This window comes from Phalacrocorax aristotelis, chromosome 1 (genome assembly GCF_949628215.1).
Source record: "Phalacrocorax aristotelis chromosome 1, bGulAri2.1, whole genome shotgun sequence".
NCBI classification, from domain to species: domain Eukaryota; kingdom Metazoa; phylum Chordata; class Aves; order Suliformes; family Phalacrocoracidae; genus Phalacrocorax; species Phalacrocorax aristotelis.
Window position 1 is genome coordinate 202982916 of NC_134276.1, and position 23231 is coordinate 203006146.

The window sequence follows — 23231 nt, forward strand, 5'->3', positions numbered from 1 at the left end:
GAGACGGAGGGTCTTTCGCGAGGGCGGCGTTGGGCCGGGCGGCCAGAGCCGGGGGAGGGGCGCCGGTGCCCGGGGACGGGGCGAGGAGGGCGGTGAGCCCCCGGCTGTCACCTCACGGAAGGCTGGGGCGGTCGGGAGCGGTGCCGCGGTGCTGAGTGCCCCCCGCCTCAGGGAGGGCAGGGCAGGACAGGGGGCTGCCCACTGCCGGCGAGGGGGTCTCAGTGGCGCGGGGCGGCCGAGTGCCGTGCTCCCCTCCGGTCCCCTGCTCCTAGGGGTGAAAAAGTGCACTGAAAGGGGCGAGGAAAACACTCGGTAGCATTAGTATGCGCCGTCCGGAAACGCAGGTCTTGCTCGATCCGAAATCATCATTGCGGTATCATTTCTTAATTTAGTATTTTATAAACCAACACTGTTGCAAGAGTCTGGTATGATTCCATGGAGTGGTGTCTCATACCACCTTGATCCTCAGCGATTTGAAGGTCACTGGTCTGTGTCTGGTTGTGGGTACAGCCTCCCCAGCCTCACCCAGCTTACACTGTAAAGTTTGAAGATGAAGGTATCGATACTTTTTAGTGTATTCTGCTCAAGAAAAGGCTGTGGGGAATAGAGGAACGTGCTGTCTTCACCATTTACACCCCCCACCCCCAGTCATCAGCACCAAACTTGAGTCTCTTGATTGTGGTCTCTTCTCATATAGGTCTCTCATTTGTATTATGTGATGTAGAGAACATATGCTGTTACCTTTGGAGAAACTGAAGGTCAGAGGACAGTACGCTTTAGGTCCATAAATAATATATGACTATTCTGAAGCATGAAGATATAATCTATTCTTTTTCAGACTGTTATGCTGACTTCTTCAGAGAAGACTTTGATGTGAAAGCTTACACTTCCCAGTCTATCCATCAGGCTGTGATAGCTGAGCAACTAGCAAAACTTGCCCAAGGTATTAGTCAGTTGGATAAAGAGCTTCATTTACAAGTAAGTTTAAAGCATACCTGTTATTCTGGAGTAGTTGATATAAACTAGTCAAAAGTTTAGTAATCTTACGATCTTGTGGCTTCTGAAAATGCCAAGTATACTCTGCAAGCATTAACTAAAGGTACAACTTGTAGCAAAACTAGTGGTGAATCTGATACTTAACTCAATCAAGCCCACTCTTAACACCCCTACCAAGAAGCTGTATACTGCTTTGTTTTCAGTTTCTGCAGCCAATCTCTATATACACGGAGGTTCCACTCTTCCTTGTAAGGTTGTTCCCTGAGTCTTTCCAAATGATCATGTCAGCTATCAGAAACACTGGCCCGTGTTTTAAGATGACAATTATGAGAAGATAGGGAGTGATTTCACTTGCACCGTTTCATCCTGTGCTGGAGAGTAGCCTAGGCTCTAAGGTTTACATTTAGCTAGGCAAATATAACCTATGTTAACACACCTCCACACCTTTGGAAAGGCTTTTGAGTTTGGTGAGTAAAAGGCTTTTTGGTAAAATCTACGCAGACACCACAAATCCACAGTGGACCCTGCATTGAGAGCACATGCTAAGTTTGTGTGTAGTTTCAAAACCTGCTTCCTCCCTCCCCCTGCCCCAACTGGTAAATTCTTTGGAAACTAGTTTCTAAATGTCATAAATAGAAAGGAAAATAGTAAAAATGTGAATATACATTATTACTGTGTGATTAATGAGCTTGCATTTACAATTATTATGAAGGTGTGTTGAAATGTGATTGCTCTGCTGGCGGTAATTAAAATGTCAGCTATGCTGCAGTTACTGACCGTCTTCTCGTTCTGAGCTTGCCGCTTTTGTGAATTACAACATGTTCTGAAAACCCTTTAATCTTTAAGGTGTGGCCGCTTTTTCCTGTGTCTGCCTAAGGTAGGGATGATGATGATACATTATTATTTCTTTCAGGCACACATCCCCATTCTTCTGTGTTGATTTCTCGATTCGGTTTTTTTCAGGTTGTTGCAAGACATGAAGACCTATTGGCCCAAGCGACTGGAATTGAATCCCTGGAAGGTAAGTACTATTATATTATGCTTGCTGCTTCTAACAGTGGTGGAAGCACTTTTAATATCTCTGCTGGGAGGGTCATTCACTGTCCGCTTTGGCCCCTAATGTTAAGGCTATGGATCTTACTTCTGAGGAGTAATGAGGCAGCTTTTTTTGATGTCAGTAGATGGAGCTCCAGGGAGAAGATACAGCTGATGCTTCCCTGGAGTAACTACTTCCTAGCAAAGCCTATTTTGATAATCTGTTCTGAGCAACTTTAGCAATCAAGTCTTTTTGACCTTTTAATATATTTTTCTAAATAAGCCTAATTTTATTGCAACATTAGCTGATACCTGTTGCCGCGAGTACCAAGTTTGTGCATGTTGCATATGCGTGTGTTGCATAGTTTGCAAATCTTAACCAAAGAGGCTTTAACACCTAACTGCATTGAGATTTTTTTTTCCTAGTAAGGGGCTGCTAAGTTAAATACATACCTTCATGTTATTCCACTGCTTGGGACCTGGATTTTAACATAAACTGCTGACTTTCAAAGGCTTTGCTTCGGAACCATTGAATCTGTATAGAAAAATGGTTGCAGCGTATAGTTCTTGTGCCAGGAGCACATTAGACCTGCCATTCTGCTCTTTGTCACTCCCTGGGAACTCCATATGGTTTTGCCTTTTATTTTTTTTTTGTGCAGAAGGATGTTTACCTCTATAACATGCTAATTTGCATGGACAACGGGATAAAGCATATCCCCCTTCCCTTTCCTATTTTGTAACTTAAGTAATTTATCTTTGTTCCTTCTTCTGCTTCCAGGTTTTGCATAATCAGAGAGTTTCTGGTTACTGTCAGTTATAGTATCTCCTTAGTCTTTGGAACTTGTTGGATACAGTATTTGATTGTTAATGTTTGCATATAGCTATAAAAATAAAGAAATGCCAATTTAATCTAGCAATGGTACTCCTGAACAGCTTTTTAAACAGTTGGAAAATTAAGCCTAGGAAGACTGGAATCTGTGTTCATCCTCCAGATAAGAAGTAGATGGGAATCTCTAGTCAGTGTTATGACTGATAAATACCTCCCAGTCATGATCTTCAGCAACTTGTGCTCAGTGGAATTGTGTTTTTTGAAATTATGGTTGTTTCTGAAGGCACCCCTTCCTCAGGTTGCTCTGAGGAAAGAATGAAGTACTTCAAAACAACTGTTGCGTTATAAAACATTTCTATAAGTCAGGTGTGGTAAATAATGCATGTTTTACAGCTAATAATGTGTGATTTACAGCTAATAAAAATAAAGTCTAGTTCACCTCAAATTTGTTGAAATGTTTCCATTTACTTAGGATTATGCTCTTTAAGAGGCCTTTTCTGTGTTTGAGGGAAGCAGAAGCATGCAGAGGTTCTAATCCTGAAAAGTATGTGATACTTGAGACATCAGTAGAAACTTCAGTCTGTAGTTGCCAGGAAAAGCAAAAATCTATGCGCGCAAAGATGATGTTATAAGTTATGCAAAAGTTTCTTGTCTCTGCCCTGCTTGTTCTATATGTGGTATATGGTCACCGTAGAAGAAATACTGAGTCACGATTTGTAAGAAAAGATGGATGTCAATAGAAATTTTAATTATGACAATAGAAACGCATAGCTCTTGGTATGTTTATCAAGAAAGTCAGCAAGCAAAGATTATGGAACTAATTCACAGCATACACAGTCAATTGGATGTGTGAAAGTAATCTCATTAAACATTTCAAATTGATATACCCAGCTTGTAGAGTCCTTTATTTTTTAGGTCTATGAGCTTTTTTAATGGTACACTGATGTGGTATATATACCTTTCTCTGTCCATAGGGAGCTCAGTACATCTCTTGAGCTACCTGTTAGCTCAAGATAGACAAAATAGTATCATCCCATATTGTACACAGCAGATGGAGAAGGTAGATTGCCTCTTCACCCATCATAATTCTGCCTTCTGGCAAGCAGACTGCTGTATGCTTTATAGCGATGTCACAGTCAGAGATGCAGCAATGTCATGCTACTGGCCCTCCCCCATTATTGCAATGTAGAGGGGAAAATTCAGCCTATTTTGCCAACTTTTCACTGCATCTTCTATCTTCATCCTTCGACGTGAGAATTACATGCCTGCGTTCCACGTATAAATGTCAGAGAACTCCCGCATCTGTCACTTAGACAAGTTAATAATTCTGAAATATGGAGAAGATGGGAGTTGGCATATTTATACAAAATACATGACATATAGTCCCAGTACAGGACAAGCTGAATAAAACTATTAGCAGTAGTTATGTTTATCTTCCATCTTACTCTATCATATTGCAGTTTTATCCAATTTAATGATGACATGCTTGCAAACAGGGCTTTACAAAAATGTAGTATGTTTGAGGATGCTAACAATAGCTGGAACAAAAATAATGTCATAGGCCTGGGTTTGCGTAACTTAATTAAATTCTCAGCAGGCTGATTCCATATTGCAAAAATTACTGCTACCCTTGACTACTTTGTTTGCAATATAACAAGAAAAACCAAGCATGATTGTGGGCTTTCTTTGTGCTGCTTTGCCAAACTAATCTGGAACAAACATGATTAGGGTAGTTTGCTTTGTTTGTAATCTAAATTAGGTGACGTCACAATGACATTGATACTTTGCTTTTTGCTAAAGATGCATATGCACAGGAAGACAACCTTGAAATAGAATTGGTTATCTTCTCAGTCCTCTTTGTTGGTTTCTCTGAACTGTCTAGTCACTATGTTAAATAGTGTTAAATAGGTTGTGCCATTTTTGTATATCATGTTCAGGTGTTTGTAGCAGGTTATGTGCCTTTGAACATCCTCTTAGAAAAGAACATGCTCTAAATATTATTCGAAACTTAACATATGATGAATTTTAGAGTGATATTTCTTATGTAGGTTTCTGTTCTCTATGAATAAATTTTCCATAACATCCAGTAAGTGACCTATTACCTGCTTCGTTTATTTCCAAATATGCTGTGTTTTATTCATTTCAATCTGTTTGAATGCTTTGTTGTAAAGGGGAAAACTGTTTTTTTTGTCCTAAAGTAGTCTGCAGTAGTTACTGTGATTTGAAGAATAGTTCTATAATTGACAAGTGTTCCGTGTAAAAAATATACCTTATTTTGCAGGTGTCCTCCAAATGATGCAGACTAGAATTGGTGCTCTACAAAGTACTGTTGATAGGTATGCCATTCATTATGCTATTAGAAAGTATAAATTCGTAATTGTTCTATCATGTTATTTAATACTGCTATAAATAAATTTCTTTTTTTGTTTTTAGGATTAGAGTAAAAATTGTTGACCCCTACAACAAAATAGTGTCTCGCACAGCTCAGCTAGCAAAACTTCAAGTAAGTTTTATTAAAAATATATTTTAAAAAAATCCTTCTGAATGTGTATTGTTTCCTAGTTATCGGACGTTGGTGGGTTTTTTATAGTCCATTAGCCTGTAGTTTGTTGTCAGTATTTCTCAATGAAAATCAGTATTTGTGTGTCGTTTTGTGAGCTACTGCGAGGTGCTTTATATTGCAAAGTAGGAAACTGACCTTTGCGCTAAGTGAGTTTTTGTAGCGATGGAGGGAAGAGGAAAGGGTCGTCGGAGTACAGATTAATTGAATTCTCATTGCTGTTTGTGTAATTTTGGTATTTAATGTTATGGTGCCATTGTGTAGAAGATGCTTTTCTGCTCTAAGTTAACGCATGCCTGACTGCAGCCTAGTCATTCTTTCAAAATAGGATGCAACTTTGGGAGCCGCTTGTGGTTCTGGAGTTTTATAAGCCCAGCTATGTTGTTGTCCCTGTCTTTTGAATATAAGTGGAGTCTACAGGAGAATGTAGATCTCTGTTAGAGGATAGCAGTGGGAGAAAGCTTGTCACAACAATGGTGCAATTAAGTGTCAAACACTTCCATTGTTAATTTTGTAACAGTTGAAAACTATTCCATAGACATTCAGTTACGTAGCTGCATTCTATTCAGTTTTTGGTTTGAAAAGTAACACAACTCCAAATCCGCAAGTGTTTAATGAGTTATTTTTTGAACTATTTATCTTCATAAGTTTACCTTAGCTTTGCAGAACTAGGAACTTATCTTTTAGTAGCTGAAATTTGAGCTGTGGATATACACTCAAGTAGATTGCCATCTGTGGGTAACTGCTGTTGTACAGCAGAGTAGATGAAGCTCCAAACTGTCATGCAGTTTCTAGACTGGGGGCTGGTGGAGCAGCTGCACTAGTCTCTTGGTTGAACTTCTACTACTTTTCTACATTACCTTCAGAAGTTCAGCAGGAAGCTCTTAACACTCTGTTCAGCCAGTTTGTCTAGCTGCTTTTCAACTCCAGCTGTTGATGTTTATGCCACTGGGCAAAACTTCGGTGGCTTTCACGTGGCAGGTTAGGTGCAGGATTTTTTTTTTTTTTTGTTCTCTGATGTATGTTTCAGCTGTGGAAAGGGTTGTGGGAATTTGGGGCTAAAGAGGAAGATTGTTTCTTCCCTGACCTCACCCAGAGTCAAACTGCAGAAGGTCATCTGAGAAGAATGAGTCCTGAACTCAGGAAATGTTTCTTGGGTGCTCTTTGCTTCCTCTTTGCTGTAGCATGGTTACATGGATTTTTCTGTGGTGTGAAAGCAGCATGCATCCAGGGTCAGCATTACTCAGTCTGTGCCAGGGAATTTGTAATATCTGGCTTTTCTTGGCTCTAAGTCAGAAAAAAGAGGTGCAGGGTAAGAGGAGCCTGCTATGCTACCCTTCCTAGTGTCCAGATCCCCTCACTTACTTCAGCATAGAAAGAGGAACAATGATTCCAGCATCTCTGCCAGGGAGAGTCCATCCTCAGCATGAGAGCTCCTGTGCCTTCTTGTATTGGCAGATACATAGTGAGTGCTTTATGTTGCTCTACACTGCTGGGAGGAGTTGAGGGTCAGGACACCTGAATTATGAAATGAAGCTAGATCTATGGAGAGTTGAGTCAACAGGCCTTTGAAATCTCAACCCTCCTGCCTCCCCAAGATACACTGCTGTGGTGTCTCTTCACCTGACTGCTTTGTTTGTTCAGGAAGGAAGGGCAACAGCATGGCAAACAGTTAGCTTCCTGGCGGTGGCAGGGTTTGTGACATGAAATTACTCCCAAATATAAGACTCGTGGCACGGGCCACTTTCAAACTTGCCAATTTTATCAGTTGATGTACAGTTGGTAGAGTAAGTGGAATGCTGATAGAAGAGGTTGCTCTCTAACAAAATCTGTAGGGTTGGCAGGTACGTTTTGCTGAACTGTGTGGTGTTTAAGGGCCTCTTGTACTCATGATGGTATTATTGTAGTGCTTCTCCATTGATTGCTGTGGGACTGCTCACAAACTGAAGGAATATTTGGCTCACATAAAGCTGGATTTTGCCATCCTTAATTGTTTTTAATATAGTCTGACTTTTTCATAAACATTCTCACTGCAAATTCTTTGTCAAACTTCATATCTAGTCCTGAATTCTAAATCTCTGCTGTGTGCTTGTGTATATTATGTCTTGCTCTGCTCTTAGAACTTCATGGCATCCCAAGGGAGCAGCAGACTCACAAAGCTTACTTCCTACTTTAAATCATACTGTCCTCTTCTGAGTCTTTCCATAGTAGATCACAGGCTAAATGGGAATAGTTAACAGCTGAAATATGTAGGCAGAGTTTGTCTTTCAGAGGGTTATTTTTTATGCCGCTCTGTTTAACCAAGTGTTTCTACATGGTCTCTTAATTTCAGATATCTCAGTGTTTAAAAATCCTTATAATAGCCAAATTTTTAAAACCTTTTAAAAATGATAACTCGGTATGTTAAAGTTATTATCTCTTTAAAATATTCACCAGGAGCAGATTTCATCCAAGTGCTACCATAACTAAATAGTATATGTAGTCTGAAGATAGTGGACTGTCTCATCTTTCTTCAGGCCTCTGCTTATATATACACATTCAATTACATTATGATCTAGCAGATAGGTGCAATTGCATATAGGAGCTATTCACTGGCACATTTTCGAGTGGTCCTCTATAATTAAGTCTTCTTTCAATAATTTCTTGAAATTAACTTGAGATTAAGTAAGAGGCTTTTGATTGCTCAAACTGTAGCAATGATGTCTGTTAGTGTTGACATGTTGCTCTAAATTTCAGGAGATAACTAACACGTAAACTCCAGAAAAATCTGCTTTTACTTTTAATTTTACTAAAACCACTGGGACTAACTCAGGGCACTGGCCTTTTCCTAATTAATTCTTGCTTAAATAGTGGAAATCATTCTTTCTTGGATGGAAGCATCTCCTTTAGAAAAGCATACTATATCAACTCAGGAAGGAAATGTTTCCTGAATTAATTGAAACTTCTGTTATGCAGGTGGTCAGGTTAGAGCATCTAGCATCTGTGAATAACTCCACTAGTAGATAAAATTTTTTATTTTCATTACATGGTCCTCATATATTGCCTTCTATTAAAGTGACTGGGAGTTTTATTAAGTTGAACAGCTTATGTAAACAGAGATACTTGGGTGAAAAATTTTTTTTCAAGGGCACGATGTAGTAGCAATCACTGTGAAGTTGAGCCTGCATCTTCAGTGTCTTTGGATTTTTCTCCTCCTTCTAATTAACAGGGCCAGAAGGTAAAACTTTTTTTTTGCTCTTGTATCTAAGTGTAACTTTTCTCATCTCTTACTCAGTTTGATAGTCCTTTTAAAAGGACTTGGGATAGGAGATAATAAGCAACAATCAAATGAAAAAGAAATAATCTTTTGGCATGTAAAGTAAAAGATAGTCAGAAGATAACTGAAGTTGGATTCCTAGGGAAGAACATTAGCCAGAGGTACACAATTGGATTAGAGGGTAATTAAATTTCAAAGCAAAGTAGTAATACTATGCCCTCTTATTTGGTGAAGGACAGTGCGCTATGTAAAAAGCTATTTTTGATTCATCTTGCAGAAGTTTAGTTTACAGATATGAAAGGGATATGTGGATCAAGATTTTTCTAATTAAAGAAATGAATTAATAAAAACTAATACCTTAATCTCTCAAAGTAGGATAAGCCCCACTTGGTTCTCACTAATGGTAATAGAAATCATGTGGTTAAGTTGTCTTAGAATGCTCCAGAAACTTGCACTTCGGACTATGTGATACAGAGCCAAGAGCAGTGAGAGTAATTGTGCTTTTGGTGATTTGCCTCAGTGGGTTTTTTTCTAACTTTTCCTTTTTGTTCTGTCTAGATGTTTAATGAAATTAAACTATAAATATTTGTGTTTTGATTGCTTTATTGTGTAACGAAGAGACTGACAAGTCATGCAGTCCACTGAATATTGGTTGAAATGACTTGCTTGTGTATGTTTTCATATGTGTACTTTAACATTAGTTTTCAAGACATTAACTTGAGTCTAAAAGAGGGGTTCAAAGTCTGTCAGATACGAAGTATTTTTTAAAGTAATTTTAATTTAATTTTGACATCCATAAGGTAAATATTTCAGCAGACTTTCTCAGGGGAAATTACCTCAGAACAACTGTGTCTTACTCATTCCAAATTTCTCATTTACCTCTCATGTTAATCTGATTGCAGATGTTGGACTGTATCTGTGACTGAACGGAAAGCCACATACTTTTTTACCTTCTCCTGAATGGCATTTCTGAGTTCTGGTTTATATGTTACCCACTCTAGAATGGGTACCCTAGTGGGTACTCCTAGCCCCACTGACCCAATCCTGCCTTAGAGGAACTCTACACTTGGTGTAACTCTTACTGTTTCTCTGTCTCTATTATTTACTGTGTTAGAAGGAGAAAACCTGTTTCAAGACCTGAGTTTAGTGAAAAATTATGAAACTCTTATGTTTGATTCAGATGTTAGCAATGCCTTTTTTCTAAAATGGTTCTAACAAAAACATACATGAATATGTGTCCTGAAAATTTACATGTGCATCCATGTTCTTAATTTTTAGCCAAGAATGCAGCATATTTTAATAAACTTATGAAAGAATGTGAACTAACAGTTGGCTGAATGCAGATGACTGGCCTCTGAAAGTTTTGCTGAAAATGAGATTTTCAGCATATATGGGATGTATGTGTAGCACATGTAGAATATATTCCTCCCATAAGAGTCAATATCTGTACTAACAACTTAGCCCTTAAGTTTTCTTGTCCTCTGAAGTAAGTGCTGCCATTTTGGATCAATGTTTGATTGGCAAGGCCAATTTCTTAATTTTACTAAAGCTTACAGAGGGGAGGAATATTAAGGAGAGATGCACAATGTAAAATAAAGCTCACTTCTAGTTAGAAATAGAACATGTCTCTGTTGTAGGGTTCTGAGTTTCCTTTTTTTTTTTTAACTAGTAATGATGGCATTAATCTCAGTAGCCCTGTGAATGTAATTACCAGCTTTTGAAAGTATTGGTCTATATTGCATAAAATCACATTAAAAAGTCCTGAAAAAGGGGATTTCAGTGTTCTAGAGTTCTTTGGTTTTATTCACATTCATATTTCCTTTTTTGGTTAAAATATTTCCATATTTGAAGACTAGTATTATATGATCATAATGTACTGATAATATCTCCTAATGCTACGATTTCTCTGCAGGCTGCCTGTGACTTGCTGCGGAGGATAATACGCATCTTGTATCTCAGTAAGAGACTTCAAGGACAATTGCAAGGAGGAAGCAGAGAGATAACAAAAGCTGCCCAGAGTCTCAATGAACTTGGTGAGTCCTTCTCAGTTACTTTTAGAGGCGTTTTTAGCTTGTGCTTGTATGACTCACACTAGTGTTTGACTTAAAAAAAAACAACCAAACCCCCAAAACTTTTCACTGTGTTTCTTGCTGTGTGTTTCATTATTTGAATTGAGATATGGTATGGACAGAACTCATTAGTATCTTCATTATTTTTATGTGATTTCTGTAGATAAAGGTATTTAAGAACATGAAAATTTTGTGATAATTTATGTTCTTTTGGGCAACTTTTTTTTTTTTAAAGCAATTTCTTACTGGTATGTGTTTGTATAAAACGTCTTCAGAGGCAGCAGATTAATATTTAGCTTTTGGAAGACGTGGCACTACAGTAAGGCATAGTTTGAATTACAGTTTACATCCTAAAAGAAAATTATTGGCCCTGTGACCTTTTTGAAAGCCATATGTGATACGAAATACAGATACCTAACCTAATTCAGATACTGGAAGCATTCTGCTGCAGTAGTAACTAATTTACCCTGTATTGTAGTGGCTTCTAGGAATAATGATGAAATTGTTCTCATGAAGCTCATGTTACGTTGCTAGATTGTTTTCTGTATTTGAGCTAGCTTGCGTACTTCCACGCTGTGCTGCAGGATACAGTGAGAAACATCCCATTAGTCTTGGAGATCAGTTGGTGGTGTTGTATGTGGTATCTTGCCAGCTGTTTCTCCTTTGGTTTAATGGTATTCAAATTTCAGCTTCCAAAAATGGGTTGTGGGAGGGCCAAACTATCAAACATTCAGAATCATCCTGACATTTATTGTGCGTATTTGTCACTACTGCTCTTTTTATACTGTGTAATCAGAAAATTATTAGACAATGACTTAGCCTTACAATTAGCAGATGCTGTGTTGCAAATGGAAAGTTTTTATGTTTGTTTAGTATATCAGTTTGGCTGAAGCACTTAAGCAATTGTGGCGTTCTAAGCTAGATTATTTTTTCTAATTCTCTGTTTTTTCTAATTTTTGATTTTCTTTCTGTTTTGGTCTCCCCTCACATCTTAAGAATATATAAAGTAATACTGCCTTTTAACTACCTGAATTAGAAGTCTTGTGGAATTAACCTGAATGCTAGATCCTTTTCAAATAATTGGTACAACTTAATGGTAAAATCTGAGATGTTTATGTTGTGTAGTTGTTAGGATTTCTTTCTTTTAAAGACAATGCCTTTTATTGCTCTCGTTCCTCTTTTTTTTTCTTTCGCATTTTAAAAAAGAGCTTCCACTTTCTTCTGTTAAAGTGTCACAGTCCTTTGGGTTTCTTTTTTTCAAATATATGGTCTTTTCCTGAAGCTTAGAAAAGTCTGAGTAATTATTATTATTAAAGATGGAGGGAAATGTGTCCCCTTAGGAAGCCCTTTTGAGTTTCATCCTACAGTCCATAGAGGGGGAGCCAAGGCTTGTGGTCCTTAATTTAGTTCTTAATTAATCCTTTATTTTGGATGGTTTATGGCCAGGTAAAATCCCTTGTCTACCGTCATTTCTCTCTCCCTCTTTCCCTGGTATCTCTTTGTTTCTTCTCTCTTACCACTCCATCTGCATCCCTCATCTTTTGACTGTCTGTTCTGTGTAATCCTCTGCTGCTCACTTTGGCTGCTCTGAATTCTTACTGCCTCCCAGCTGGCTGTGATGCCCAGCACCCAGGTGGATGAGAACACCCTGATGAGGAGTGGCCAGTGGGATGGACTGGAGATGTCTGTCCTGTGTGGTGAGGTGATGGCTCGCTGGCTGTGGGGTAGCTGTGCTCAGAGGGGAGGGAAGTGCGCAGTGGCGGGAGTCAGCATGTTTCAGGGTACTGCAGTGGGAGTCAGTGGGAAGGTGGTGTGTTGCAGGGAGGCTGGATTTTGGGGTATGGCTGGGGAAGCATGGTGCTGTGCTTGTGGCCTTGGAAAGCACTGGGATGTGTGGGAGATCTGTAGGGTGGAGGTGGTGGTCGCATGGAGCAGGAGAGCCGTGAGGCTGTGGCGACTTAGGGTGAGGTTGTGGAAATGCTGTGCTTCAGAAAGATAGGAAATGCAATGTAGTGCTCTCTGGCGTCAGGAGGGTGGGGAGCATGGGGAACAGACGCTGAGCGTTGGTTATTTGGGGGTGAGGTACAAAAACTTTAGGAGGGCTTGGGAAGTACTACAACATCTGATGGTAGTAAATAGGTGGTAGATGAGAGTGGTGTGAAAGCCTGGTACTGGGTAGGGAGCTCTGCGTCACAGCAGCTTGCTTTTGAATTGGGGATCATGGCAAAGATCAATAGTAATGTGTGGTGTTATCAGATATTTCTGAATACCCCTTTCGGCTCTCATTCAGGCAAAAATTCTTCCCATTGTTTGGTACCTTTCTGCTGTACGTGTGGTGCAGTATAATTTCTGCTTTGTTGAAATCAGCAGCACTGTGGTATTACCATGAAAGCTTTGTAATTTCTGTGGTGTAATATACCTTTTATTGCTTATATGTTATTCTGGGCAGAATCTTGGGTTAACTGGCCATTTATTTCTATGTACCATTTATACTCTGTGTGTGTATTTTCTCAGCAAATATATGTTAGTAGTTCACTTACAGCTTTTACTTAGATGTGTCTTGAAGTTTATTTTGCAGTGGTGGGAAAAGATGTGATAAAAATGTAAAATCCTGTAATTAGATAGTAATATGGGTTAATCAGAGGAACTACAAGAAGAAACAATAGCTTTTACTGAGAAGGGTGGGGGTTTTTTTTTTGGACACTGTTAAGTTGCTAGTAGTCTGCAGATCTCAGCTTCAGTAGGTGATGTTAGGAACTTTACTCTGAAAGCATTTGGTAATATTTTCACTGAGATCTCTACTTTAAGCCAAAGTAAATCTAAAATTCCTCTGTGTTGGACTTTCACAACCTTTGAACTTAACTTACCACTTTGGCACAGAAAGAAGAAAAGCTTAATTCCCTGTGTAATTTTTAGATATTAAATGTGATTGATATGTATATATGTGTATGTGTGTTATATAAAACCTCCAAACTTTCTTCTGCAGTTCCTCCACCTCCCAAGACACTTCTTTGAGTTCTCTAGCAAAGTAGAAACAGAGCTGGGATACTCCTTTGAATAAGCTATTAGCTGCTTCTCTAGTGACAATTCTTTGCATTATACAGTCCAATTCAGGGTAGGTGAAGCAAGTGGCATATTCAAATGTCACACAGTGCAGTGAATTACATGCTATGACTATCCTTCTTGGTGATATTTTAGTACAAATATTCTATAAAGTGAAAAAGAAACATTCCTAATCAAGTTTAAACCATAGAATGCGACAAGAAAATTGTACACTATATGCAGTTCCCTTTCACAGAAGAAATTCTGCAGGTATTAAAAAATCTGTTATCTTCTGTGTGGGTATGCAGAAATTACTGTCAGTAACAGTGGCCGGTAACTGATCAGATGAAGTTGAAAAAATGCTTAGTTGTGCAGCAAATGACTAGCTTGACTGTGGACAGGTTGTTAATTCCATCTGTCAGTTAGAGCTAGCTCTGGACAACAAAGGATTTATATTTTGTGCTTGTTAAATACCTATAACTGATGTGATCATTATTCATATAAATGCCTAGGCTTCTTTTAATTATAATAAACTCCTAGTCTCTCTATATGGTTATATTATAATTTATTTCACAGCAAGTGAATTTATTTGCTTGAATGACCTTGTGAGCATATAATGTTTGTAGTCAGGCTCTCACAGCAGCCATGATTTTGCTCTTTTTTAAACTCAGAGTTAGTCTGTGACCAAGCTGTCCAGCCATAAAATGAAGGGGAAGGAGTCTGTTGAAATACTGTTTTGGGTGTCATCAATATAGAGGTTGCTCCAGGACTATACTACCTTCCATGTAACTTATGAGACGAGAGGATGGGGGAAGATAGGACTATGACCTTACTTTAAAGGTAGAAATCAAATCATAGAATATCCTGAGTTTGAAGGGACCCACAAGGATCATCAAGTCCATCTCCTGTCCCTGCACAGGACAACCCTGAAATTCACACCATTTGTCTGAAAAAAAAATTCTAGAGAATAATTCTAAATAATAATTCTAAATAATTCTAGAGAAAAGGCAAAATATTGACAGTTAAGGAAGTCTAGCTAAAATGGAGAAAACCCTGCATATGTACTGTGTTCTTTGTGAAGAGGGAGCAAAGCTTACACATGACAGTTATTTAGCCTTAACATGACAATAGAAGATTTAAGGGAAATTCAAAGAAATAAAGCTCAATTTTGGTGATAAAGAAGTGTAGCTTGGATGGAGGAAACTGAAATTAGTGAGGATATGCATGATACTGGCTGGAATATGATTTGAAAGAATTTCTTTGGCTATGCCTGAAAGGCCTCTTTGTAGCTGGCATAATGTTGTTGTTGGTAGCCTTGTCTTCTAAAATGCTTTCCAGAACTAGTGACAACTGCACAAAGGTGACAGTGATCTTGGGCCTAAAAAATTCCCTGTGGAGGCTAGAAAAAAATTGGACGTAGCACCTTTCTAAGGTAAACAACTTGTGTAATGATATCATTTAAACAAGAAAAAGCCTGGATATAGCCAACACATGTGTTAGAATAAAAATTAGAGGAAATGGGAGTTAGAAGATGACCTCATCTGCCTGCCTTAATGGAGACTGCATGGTAGAACCTTGTCTTGTCCAGTATTGAGGTTTCTCTGTTTCAGTCTGCTTTTCTAGTATTCCTACTACATGTAGTATGCTGGAGTTTCCACTGAAGGGGAACACCATTGTAAAGATTGTGAGGTTATTTATAGTATTACATCTCTTGTCACCCAGCTTGTGTCATACAGTAATACAAAATAATGCTTGATAGCAGGAGAGAGTTAAATTTCTTTGTGAAAATTCACTGTTTCTTTTTACACTTAGTTTGTGTACTTATGTGTTGTAGTAATGTCACATGGTCTGTGTTTTCCCCGTCTTTGAAATAGCTTACGACATTAAATAGAGAAAAGTCTTTCCAAATATCTTAAACTTAAGGAGTCTTTTTTTTTCTTCTTTTTCTCTGTTGCTGTTAAAACACGGACCTATTCCATGGAAAGGAGAGTGTGTTCCTTTGTGTGCATACCTATGTATGTTTATGTCTATAAAACAAATACATTCGGATGAATATATATTTTTTTTATATCTCAACTGCTTTTCAGAGTAATCTCATCATTCTTAATGGTTATCTCTGGGAAGTCCTGGGGAGAGAGGTGAGATTCCAGAAGATGGGAGAACTTGCTTTGTTGAAATTTAACTCGCTGGCTCCTATTTTATTTAGTCAACTCAGACTAACTTGACTTCCTTAAGCAAAGAAACTCTAGAGCAAATAAACTTGCAGGAGTCTAGAATATAAAAGTGCTATTAAATAGTAGGTCACATAGATTTATCAAGAATTAATCCTGTTTCACCAACCCCATTTTCTTTGTTGGCAGTATAACAGGTCTTAGAACTAGAGAGATCAATGATTGGCTTGTAGTTTGATTATATAGGGCTCTTGACAACCTGTCACACTAGCAGGATCAGCAATATAATCCAGATGAAAGTGTTGTGCAGTGAATGCAGAAGTTTTCAGAAAGCCATACCCCAAAAGTCGTCATCAGTTGTTCACTGCTGCCCGGCAATATATCTAGTGGAGTTTTGTTGAAATGTGTTCTGCAGCTGGCTTGTGTTTTCATTAATGATTTGAGTGATGTAATATGGTATATCCTTATTAAATTTATGAGTAATAATCAAGCAGAGAGGAATGGAAAGTATGTTGGGAAACAGGATTAGAATGAAGAATATACTTAGCAAATTGGAGATACATCTTGGCTGAACTGATTTCATTTCTCTTCCAGCCAAGTGCAAAGTCCTAGCAATAAGTAGTTCTAGTTAACAGCAGGAATAGGAGAAATGACTGTGTTTCACTCAGACAGTTCCACAGAGAGGCTTGTAGTTCCTCACGAACTGAGTGCAAGCCACTTGTTTATTTGTTTTGTAGCAGCGTGACATTGTCGGCAATGAAATTTGTACTGATCCCTATAGGGGTATTGTGTGGAAGGCACGTGAAACAGATCTTTTGTTCATGCTTCGGCTTGGAGTATCAAGTCCCTTTTGAGGCACCTCATTCAAGGAAGATGCAGGTTAATTGGAGAAGGTCCTAAGTACAGTAATAATGATGGCTGAAGGTCTTGAGGATGGGCAGTGGTTGGAGGAGCAGAAGGTGTGGGGCTCTGGTTTGGAGAGGAGGGGTCTGAAAGGCAGAGTAACATTCTTCAGATAAATAGAAGATTTTCAAATGGGAAGGGAGTAAATGGATCTCCATATCCACTGTGATCAAAAGAGTAAGTAATGGGCCTGAAATGAAGCAAAGAAAATTTTTATCTAAAATGTTAGGAAAGCTTTCTGCCTGTAATGGTGGTTTCAGGGGAGCTTTGAAGTCAGTATTTGAAGCTTTTTTTAAAAGCAGTTTAGACAAAGCGTGTATCAGGAATAGTTTAGATACAGGAGTAAGACTGAGTAAGCTGACTTGCTACCAGTCCTTTGTTTCTCTCAGAGATGCTCCCCCTCAACTCTTGTTTTAGAAAATGTATTATAGGGAAGCTTTGGTTTTGGTTTTTGGTGGTAGTTGTTTTTTTTTAATTGGACTGCTTCATGTAAAATTTGCTTCCCACAGTTTGGTTTGTTGGGCACTGTGCCCAGATACATCCTGGAATATTAGGATAGTGTGACTGGAAAATTCATGCCATCACTTTAGTTCAGCCTCTTCTTATCATTCCTTCAGATGAAACAGCAGATAAATCTCCTCAAAGACCTTCAGCTCATCCCTCTGACACAATTACTTCTCTTCTGGTTACTCACTATGTGACTGACATTCAGGTTGACTTCACACAGTTCATCATGTTACTGGAGCTGCAAAAATTGACCCTCAAAACTGTTATGTCAGTATTCTCTAGGGGAATGCAGTGAGCAGAAGGAAGGTGGTACTGCCTATGTGAATGTAAATGTTTTGCATCTTATTTGCCAGGAAAGAAGGCAAGCTATCCACTTCTGAGTGACCCAGCTGTTTTTAAGAAAGATGTTAATTTACTCCTGTTAAGTTTTTAATGATAGAATCATAGAATAGTTTCGGTTGGAAGGGACCTCTAAAGGTCACCTAGTCCAACCCCCCTGCAATGAGCAGGGACATCTTCAACTAGATCAGGTTGCTCAGAGCCCCGTCCAACCTGACCTTGACTGTCTCCAGGAATGGGGCATCTACCGCCTCTCTGGGCAACCTGTGCCAGTGTTTCACCACCCTCACTGTAGAAAATGTCTTCCTTATATCTAGTCTGAATCTACCCTCTTTTAGTTTAAAACCATGACTCCTTGTCCTGTCACAACAGGCCCTGCTAAAAAGCCTGTCCTATTTCTTATAAGCTCTCTTTAAGTATTGAAAGGCCACAATAAGTTCTCCCTGCAGCCTTCTTTTCTCCAGGCTGAACAACCCCAACTCTCTCAGCTTGACCTCGTAGGAGAGGTGCTCCGTCCCTCAGATCATTTTTGTGGCCTCCTCTGGACCCACTCCAACAGGTCCATGTCTTTCCTGTGCTGGGGGCTCCAGACCTGGCACAGCACTGCAGGTGGGGTCTCACCAGAGCAGAGTAGAGGGACAGAATCACCTCCCTTGACCTGCTGGCCATGGTTATAATTTGGGAACGCAGATGAATATTGTTTTGTGTTTATCAAAATACTAAGCACTGCTAGTCAGTATTCAGGAATAAACAGTTCTAATTTGTTGAAAACTTGAATAACTCATTTATTAGTAAGTGTTCATACTGGTTTGTTTTACGGTGATTATCTCATCCATATCTATTGCAAGTTGAAATTACCTGTTCCTGTTGTTTACAAAGCGTACCTTATTAATTGCGTATTAAAACAGTGTTAATAATCTGACCAAACCAGAGAGACTTACTCTGAAGTGATTGCAGATCGGCTGGCTGTCCTTCAGGTTAAATACTGCTGGATAAAAACTATTTCATTTTAATTGCTGCAGTTTTTGAAGTAACATTAAATGTGTGTTATGTATCTATGCGCAAGTATTACTAAATTTGCAATGGTAAGCTATCTGAACACCTGCCATAGTAACTATGGTAGCTATCTTTCACTGCCGCCTTCTTTCCGTATCATATTCAGTGATGAACTTAATTTTTTTTTTCTATTCCAAGCAAAAATTTAGAGTGTACGATTGCCAAGCCAGATCTTGTGTTGAATCAAGCTGCAATTAAAGTGAAGGAGGACTTGGTTACTGTCATGTCAGCGAGGTCTTTCACTGATAGTACACAGAGCAGATAGATTTGTTGATATTAATATTGTTGTGTGCAGTTTCTCATAAGAATCAACACAAATCAATCTGGAGGGAAAAGTTGCTTTCATGGTACTTTTGCTTAAGGGTTTAGATGCAGTACAATTTACTGCCTTGTGCAAGACCTACTGTCCTCTAAAATAATACAGCATATGTCTGTGTAGCACAATGCACTGTTCTGCAGGGGTAAGTGAACAGATTTGATTAATAGAAATTACACGGCCATGCTAGCACGATGCTTTGCCTGGGGTAATTAGTCCTGCTGAGAATAACTGTATTACTGGCTCAGAGCCATCTACATTATTTTTAAATGTCACTGCTTCGGGAGGTACATCTGCATCCATAGTAAGTGCAAATATCTTGCTAAAACATTTTTCTTCTGTCCCTGGTGGTGTTACAAGTAACTGCCAGACCTTCACTGAAATTGTTTGGGCTAAAATGTACTATGCCTTTCTGTTGCGTGTAATCTCCATGTTCTTCAATTTCATGTTGCTTCTTTCAATTGAGATGAGGAGTTGTTTTGTTTTTGTTTTGTTCTTACTGAGGCTTTGTTACCATAAGATGGAAGATTTTGCAAAAAGTTGTTGCGCAAATTTTATTTGTAGTATTCCAGGCCAAAAAAACCTCTCTGGTGGGAAGGTCAAGCAGGCATACAAATAATTAAAAAGCCTTAATATTTGTGGCTTCAAAACAGAGTCTTGAACTGTTTGGAAATGGAAAACTCATTTTTATATAAAAGTTTAATTTTTTCCAAAATCAGACTTACAAAAAATTTTAAAAATAATGAAGTTCCTCACAAACCTGAAGCCAGTGTCACATGTGAAATACATATAGAACACACTGTCTGAACTGCTTTTCTTCTGCATCTCTGGTAAAAACTGAAAATGATGGCCTGTTGCTTCAGTTACATTGTGATTAACTGTATATGGTTAATAGTGCATTCAATCACAAAACAATTGTATAATATATAATAAATATATATATACACCAGATATTATGATTCTCGTGGATAATACTGTTCATTCTGTGGCAGTCAGATAAATTGCAAAATAATTATTCTTTATTTTTAATGTGATAATGTGTGACTGTAAGCTAAATAGTTCTATCAACAGAGTCAACTGAAGTGGTTATTTTATATGTTGATAAAGAGTAAAAAGCATATTTGTAATGCTTCAATTTACTATGTTTAGAAAGGTTCTGGTTTTATTAGCTGATCTGTCTGTTCAAGTAAACGAGTGCCATGAAGGTTATGGATAGTTAGTGATAACAAAAAATCCTCTTGATTACTAAGAAGACCTTGTTATTTTCTTAGTTTTGTCTCTGGCTTCATGTTTGCCGAAGTCACTGCTTCATTTATTGTAAATTAACATTAAAGGAAGAGGTATTCAAGCTTCTGCTGAGTCGTGTTATTTCATGAATTATGCTGTACAACCAAATATTTTTTGTAATGAGTGTAGAAGCTAGTCCTTGTCCTCTTTGGTAGTTGCTATATCACCCACTTACTTCTTTCTCTGTTTCAATTATGCATACAGCAATCTTGTTCTAGGCCATCTTATTTTATTTTGTCATCTTTACTTTTTATGCAGAGTTAAGGAGCTTCTGTGGATATAAATTTATTTCTTGTTGGCTTTTGAAATAAAGGAAGAAAAATCTTAATAGTATGTAAAAGTTCATTAACTTGACCTATTCACTTTAAGATACTGAATTAATGTGCATGTAACAAAATGACTTGCAAAACTTGGTACAATTTTTCATTAGTAAGAGGCTAATAGTGTAAGACCTCTTTATCCTCTTTCAACAAGGCAGACAGAACATACAGATTTTGCCATCAAATTGTGTTTTGCTGTGAATAGGATTCCTAGCTTGGAAACCCTACGTTAGACAAAGCATTTTATGTAAATAGTTGGTATGTTTTACTTAATCTCTGGCATGCATTCTTTTTCTAACCATTCTCAATAGAAGAGTCTTAAGCGATTACAGGCACATGAGAGAAAAGACTGAGTTTGAATTGATACAAGAAAAAAATATCCTGCTGGAATTTTGTTTTTCAACATAACCTTTATATTAGTAGGGCTTGAATTTACATTTCTGCAGGTTTTTAAAGTTTGGTTTCTGTTAATGTAGCTTCATTGTAGTTCTGATCACTTGAAATATAATTTTCTTTATGCATACAGCTCTAGAAAATGAATCCAGGTAAAACTGTAATAGCGGGTTTTCTCGATGTCTAGTTTCCTTTAAATGGCCATAAATATGTTTCTAATTTGCCATACTGAGTGAAGTATGATACTGTTTTTTCATGTTAATATTAAGCTGATTTCTGGTTTTGATTGGATTAGCCTTTTAGATATAACTACTCAAAGAATTTGATTTTGCTGTATCATTAAGCATTTGGTAATTTTAGTCTCAAGTATATAGACCTTGTCAGAGGGCTGTATATCAGATATTTTAAAGTGGATTTAGTATTCCACTTTTTATCTTGAGGTGTTAACCTGATCCTGAGAGGTATGTTATTGATGTCCCATTAGCAAGGCTGTGCCAGAAGTTAATTACAGTGTGTTCAAGTTGCCTTTGTTGTAGCACATGGAGTATTTCTAACAGCTATTGTCCTGATTCCAGGGCCATCAAAGACTATTTTCTGTCTTTTGCTCTTTCTTGCTCCCAGTTACAGATGTCCACACCTTTTGTTCCTTACATTTCTGGAAAGCTTTGCTCTTTCAACTTCATTGTCATCTGTTACTCTGAATGTGATTACTACTGTTTGATTATTAATGTAAATGATGATTATTTTTGTAATTATCTAATGTATAGAAGTGTTGTGTTTTAACCCCAGCTGGCAAATAAGCCCCCACACAGCTGCTCACTTACTCCCCCCATAGTGGGATGGAGGAGAGAATCAGAAGTGTAAAAGTGAGAAAACCTGTGGGTTGAGATAAAGACAGTTTAATAGGTAAAGCAAAAGCCACACATGTAAGCAGAGCAAAACAAGGAATTCATTCGTTACCTCCCATTGCCAGGCAGGTGTTCAGCTGTCTCCAGGAAAGCCATCTCTACTGTTACCATCAGACGTAATGATGACTTGGGAAGACAAATGCCATCACTCCGAACGTGCCCCCCTTCCTTCTCCTTCCCCCAGCTCTATATTGCTGAGCATGATGTCATATGGTGTGGGAAATACCTTTGGTTGGTTGGGGTCAGCTGTCCCAGCCATGTCCCCTCCCAGATCCTTGTGCCCCCTCAGCCCACTCGCTGGTGGGGTGGGGAGCAGAAAAGGCCTTGACTCTGTGTAAGCCCTGCTCAGCAGTAACGAAAGCATCCCTGTGTGATCAACACTGTTTTCAGCACAAATCAAAAACACAGCTCCATACTAGCTACTATGAGGAATATTAAATCTACCCAAGCCAAAACCAGCACAAGAAGTTTTGGTTGTAGGCCAGTGTTACACTGAGGTAGGCTTCAGCAGGTACAGAGTAAAATCTGGGGCCTGACAGCTCTTGCTTTGTTTGCTTCTAAAAGTTCAGAGGACTCCATTGGGAAGGAAAGGGTAGTGGACAAGAACTAAGGGGGAAGACATGGACGGACTGTTTTCTGCTAGGAGAGGAATTATTGTCAGGACAGCAGAGTAGCTGCATCAGTCATGCAGGTGTTTATACACATTCTGTTATGCATGTCAGGCACCAAGAGTGTTTGCCCTGGTAGCACATTCAGTTCTGTGTTTGAGATTAAGCCAGTACTTATTTCTTAAAAATACTGAAACTGCAGTATTTTCTGTCTGCTTTGGTAATGCGTCAGATAGTCTGGGGCTTTGAGAACCAGAGGATGTGTCTGAGGTTTGTAGTCTCACCTGGGTAAGGCTGAAACAGAGGGACTTGGGAATTTTGAAAGAGGAACTGGTTGGAAATGAACAGGAGTGGTGGAAGAGGGAGGTTATGGAAGAAGGTCTTGGTAATTACACTATCCTATCTTTTCTCATTAATGAGCTTAAATGTAAAGGCAAGGTCTCATAAGGTGGTTTTTGTCAAGGTTTTGTTTTTGTTTTGCAATTAGTGAATTTAAATGTGTGACTCTAAAATCTGAAAACTATACTTATATTCTGTTTCTGTAATTGCACATTTCCCCTCTGTTCTCTTCTCAAAATATCCCTATAGAGCAGAGAGGAATTATACTAAACCTGTTTCTGTTTTGCTGTTAAGGAA

The 23231-nt window shown here is 38.5% G+C and overlaps 1 protein-coding gene across 1 annotated transcript in view; it reads left to right on the forward strand.

Moving 5' to 3' along the window:
* The window catches only part of COG5 (component of oligomeric golgi complex 5), a 210020-nt gene that overhangs the window by 263 nt on the left and 186526 nt on the right, over positions 1-23231 (forward strand). The window contains exons 2-6 of the mRNA XM_075081357.1: positions 839-978; positions 1960-2017; positions 5142-5196; positions 5294-5363; positions 10589-10709. Coding sequence (XP_074937458.1) covers positions 839-978; positions 1960-2017; positions 5142-5196; positions 5294-5363; positions 10589-10709 — 444 coding nt within the window. The remainder of the gene's footprint in view (positions 1-838; positions 979-1959; positions 2018-5141; positions 5197-5293; positions 5364-10588; positions 10710-23231) is intronic.